Source organism: the organism of the source record quoted next, unplaced genomic scaffold, assembly GCF_019419815.1.
Source record: "Pyrus x bretschneideri cultivar Hongxiangsu unplaced genomic scaffold, Pyrus_bretschneideri_v1 Contig21, whole genome shotgun sequence".
Classification (NCBI taxonomy): domain Eukaryota; kingdom Viridiplantae; phylum Streptophyta; class Magnoliopsida; order Rosales; family Rosaceae; genus Pyrus; species Pyrus x bretschneideri.
In genome coordinates this window covers 3352958-3357050 of record NW_025999513.1, presented here as the reverse complement: position 1 = coordinate 3357050, position 4093 = coordinate 3352958, and the positions used below count along the sequence as shown (strand labels likewise).

Sequence of the window (4093 nt, the reverse complement as noted above, 5' to 3'; positions counted from 1 at the left end):
TATTATCTATGCTATGGTTTTTTTTCTAATATAAAACAAGAATGTCACGTGCATCTATGCTCTGATTTCTCTAAATAAAATATATAAATGTATATTCATATATATGAAAGTTAAATTGAAATTAACAAAGGTGCTTTTTTTCCCTAATCACTTCATGGCTGCTTCCTTTTTTTCCTTCCTTGTTTTACAGCATATGAGTTCCAATGCAATTTTCACCGTGTCGACCACGCTATCTTTTTCCCAAGCTTTGTTGCTCTTCGAAACCCCAAAAACTTAGACTTTGTGAAAAATTAAAATAAAAATTAAAACCCTACACATTTCAAAATTAGACAATGGTGCACAGCCTCTCACACCTTGCCTAGTACGTCGTCGTCTCGGTAATTTAATGCCCGAGGAGAGTTGGACTTTGCAAAATAATTAATCAATTATTACTGCTCTCGTCAAAAGGACTCATTTGTCAATTTAACAATTTCTATGTACTTCTCTTTTTCTTTTTCTGGGTTCAGAACCGTTGCGATACCGACACGTGGCGGCGCCTGAGTTGGGGAGAGACGATGGAGATGAGTCCGCCCAGTGGGGGCCGCATCTTTGACCTGTAGATCATCTCGTCGTACGGCCTCCTGTAGAACTTCAAGAAGGGCGCGAAGGACTCCCGGGACTTCTCCGTCCTGCTAACGTGGCTCTCCCTGCGGAAGAACGTGGCCGGAGATTGGAGGAACGAGGGACGTGGGGTCCGCGGCGGCTGGCGGTGGTGAGGAGTCCGGCTGGCCTCGATGCCTGGGCACCGTTGGGGGAGTGGGGTCGACGGGAACAGGCTCTTTCTCATGGCAGCGGAGTTGCCGTAGCCATGGATTGTTCCACGTGCCGTTCTGGCGGCGGGGGATGCGAAGGAGAAGGACCGGGCGTTTAGCGGAGAGATGAGCGCGGGTCCCAGCGGGGAGGGTGTGGTGGGCCCTACTTTGGATGCTGACGTGTCTGTGAGGCTGAGGTACCAAGGCTTGAGGGAGTCGAACTGATGCTGAGCGACAGTGAAGGAGAAGCGGGAGGATGAGCAGGAGCCGATCTTGGGCGTTGATTTGATTGAGGAGGGGTCGAATCGAAGGGACGAGGCTCGCGGGTAGTTCGAGAAGTCACTGAAATCCAACGACTCCTCAAAGTCTAGCGACGACACCATCATCGTGGCCGTTGAAAGCTCAACGAACGGTCGAACACCCTATAATTTGTATAAAATATTTTCGACAATTAAATATATATATCAATGCGGAAAGAATGTAGGTATTGAATAAGATGAGTGTCTTTTAATGGTTGATAGCTATCTTATATCCAAACAAGCAATAATTGTGGCATAATTTGAACCCAAGCAACCAATCAAGAGCTCATGACCCCCACCAAATATCGACCTGCTATTTTGAACTCTGCGAAACCCAGCACAAGGATGTGACTTAAGCTTGAAAAGTAAGAAATATAGGTGGGTTTTTGGTTTTGTACCCAAAAGCACCACAGATACTGCACAAGTGGTCAAAACAAATACAGTAACACCAGCAGGCAGCAGCAGCAAGATCAACAGTACCCTTGGACTTTTTCACCACCAACCCAATGAGATGGATAATTTTAAAATTTTAAAATTTTAATTAAATTCTTACCTTCCAAAGATACGAGAACATCGTGGGGGGGTCAATTACAAACGCTTTGAAGAGCCGTCCTGGGTAGTACTCTGCCACAATTTTCAGTGCTGCCACCAACAAGTTCATAAAAGCAGAAGCTGACCTGAAAAAGCCTGCAAATTATATATCCCATTAAAAATTTAATTAATTTCCAAATTATGTATATTAATTAGTGATTAGATGAATAAAACTTGATTAGTGTCTGGCAAGCCAGAAAAGTAGAATCCTGGGAACTTCTGCGGCTCTGCCACAGGATCAAAAATATTTAAGGAAGAGAGCTGTGTTGGCATTGACCAATTCAAGGAAGTACTCCAATTCCCTAGAATACCCCTACATTCCTGGATCACTGATGGGGGATTGACCGTGACACGTGAGGGGCACTCCGGACAATTTCTGGTGATATCTCAGTCCCCTGAAAGAAACACAGTGCAGCTTCTCCGACATAGCTGCGTGCCTGGTCTCTCATTAACTAAGCTGTTTCAACTATATCGTGCAGTTTCCAAGTACATTGGTGTTGAATGACTAAATTAACCTTAGAGGTGAGGGTGCGTTTGCTGGTCTTGTGAAGGTTAAGATTGGGAGTTTGGAGTAGGGGGCTTACTTGCGTCGAAAAGGAGGACGAACTGCTCGACGTTTTTGAGCATGGACTCAATCGCCACCTCCAGCGTGAATACCAACAAGCGAGTGAACCTTAAAAATTTACAAAAACCGAAATTTAATTTTAGAAATAAAAAAATGCTTGAAAATTAATAATTGGAGGAAAATAGAAGATGGAAATATTGATTTAAAGGATTTCTGGGTTTTGTTTACTCACAGTTTTTGTGAATGGAACTTCTGGTAATCTTGTTTAATCCGGAAAATCTGTGAAAAAATTAAGAAAAAAAATGTTAGGTTAAATAAAAAACCAAAAAATTAAAAAGGAAAAAAAAAGAGAGGAGTGAAATGGCAAGTACCACAACAGGTCTGGATTCTTCATCATGTCCAGACGTGTAGGCAACGCCTTCAGCGAGTTCAGCTGAGAACTCATCTGCTATCAAGTTCTCTGTGTGATCAACAACATGAAAAATTAAAATAAATAATCAAAACAGATTTGAATTTTATTTTTTTCTCCTTTTTTGTGGTTTGAAAAAAAATAAAGTAAAAAAAAATTGGGAAAGAAGTGAGTTTAATCATTAGTGGGAGTTGGGTTTACACTTTAACGCTTAATTCAAAGTTGTGGAAAAAGCAAGATTCTTTGGCTAACCACAAAACAAAAAAAGAAACCAATATGCACTTAAAAAAAGAATAACTAGCAGAAGGAGAGAGAGAGAGGAACAAAATTGAAAACTTGGATTTTTGTTAGTTTACCAGTTCCAACACTCTGTCGCCATGAAAGGCAAGCCCTAAGTTGCTTGGCTGCCTTCTTAACACTATCTCCTTTTGCTTTCAAAAACCTCTCAACACAAGCAGTGTTGCAGAACTTCTCCTGCAAAAACAAAAATGGCAGCACACAAAAAAAGAGACGTAAATTCCATGAAAAATGATAAAAGACGACCCATTGAAAAGATTATAAATTTAAGAAAACCCAATAAAAATATTGAATATTTAAGAAAACCTATAAGGTTAAAAATGGAGATCTGAAAGTTGGTGTGAGGATCCAAACCTGTTTGACTGTGAGTGGAGCTTGTCTTCTCAGAAGCTGAAGAACTGCTTCCACTCTTGCATTTTCTTTGCACTGTTCATCTCTCTGCTGCTGGTCTTTCTTTCCCATTTCGAGATTTCCAACCAGTGATGAAATAAAAAAACCAAAAAAATTCCAACAAAACACTCAGACGTTTATACCACTCTTCAAATTTACGCAACCATTAAAATGTTTCACTCAGCACAGAGAGAGAGAGAGAGAAATATGAGAGGGAAAAGATCGTTGTTGAAACTTGAAAACTGAGAGGGTTATATATAGCAAAACGACAGCTCATAACGCCGTTACAATGGCAGAGCACACTGGCGCATGCAAATGTAATCCCAAACGTTATTTATTAAACTATGGAGGCTTCTTTAAATTAAACTAAAGTTCTATCTACGTCAACCGCTTGGTTTTTGGTCAATGCCATTGTAATAATATTTATTTTTTTGCAATGATGGAAAGCGATTCGTAACGGAAAGCGTCGGCTGGTCCAAGCCCAAGCCCATCGCGACCAGCTACCTTTTAATTACTTTTATTACTTTCCCATTTTACCCTGATCATCTCTAACCTTTCTCTGTTTTTTTTTTTTTTTTTGGAAACTCTCTATAACCTTTAACCTTTCTCTGTTTGTCCTTGTGTTTCTTTATCAGAAAAGTATTGATTTTCTTATTTGGTGGTTTCCTAGAATACATGGTTGCCTACTTGTTGGCCAAGGCTCAAGAGTTGACTGTTTATAGAGGCAGTTTTAATGGTATATCTCTCATTA

The 4093-nt window shown here is 40.5% G+C and overlaps 1 protein-coding gene across 1 annotated transcript; it reads right to left on the bottom strand.

The window, feature by feature from the left end:
* Positions 1 to 273: 273 nt before the first annotated feature.
* On the bottom strand, positions 274 to 3643 carry LOC103956630. The gene is made up of 7 exons (XM_009368654.3): positions 3307 to 3643; positions 3012 to 3129; positions 2618 to 2706; positions 2479 to 2525; positions 2266 to 2354; positions 1644 to 1777; positions 274 to 1213 (listed from the first exon to the last, which is right to left on the bottom strand). Exons 1-7 carry the CDS (start codon positions 3412 to 3414, stop codon positions 503 to 505), a joined length of 1296 nt encoding a protein of 431 aa, XP_009366929.1. The 5' UTR covers positions 3415 to 3643; the 3' UTR covers positions 274 to 502.
* Between the last annotated feature and the right edge of the window lie 450 nt (positions 3644 to 4093).

What these genes read in the sequence shown, in the direction of transcription:
- LOC103956630 (XM_009368654.3), bottom strand. Translation starts at nt 3,414, where the DNA reads ATGGGAAAGAAAGACCAGCAGCAGAGAGATGAACAGTGCAAAGAAAAT. An exon ending in GCGACAGAGTGTTGGAACTG is followed by an intron (nt 2,707 to 3,011) that starts GTAAACTAACAA and finishes TTGATCACACAG; the next exon opens with AGAACTTGATAGCAGATGAG. An exon ending in AAGAATCCAGACCTGTTGTG is followed by an intron (nt 2,526 to 2,617) that starts GTACTTGCCATT and finishes ATTTTTTCACAG; the next exon opens with ATTTTCCGGATTAAACAAGA.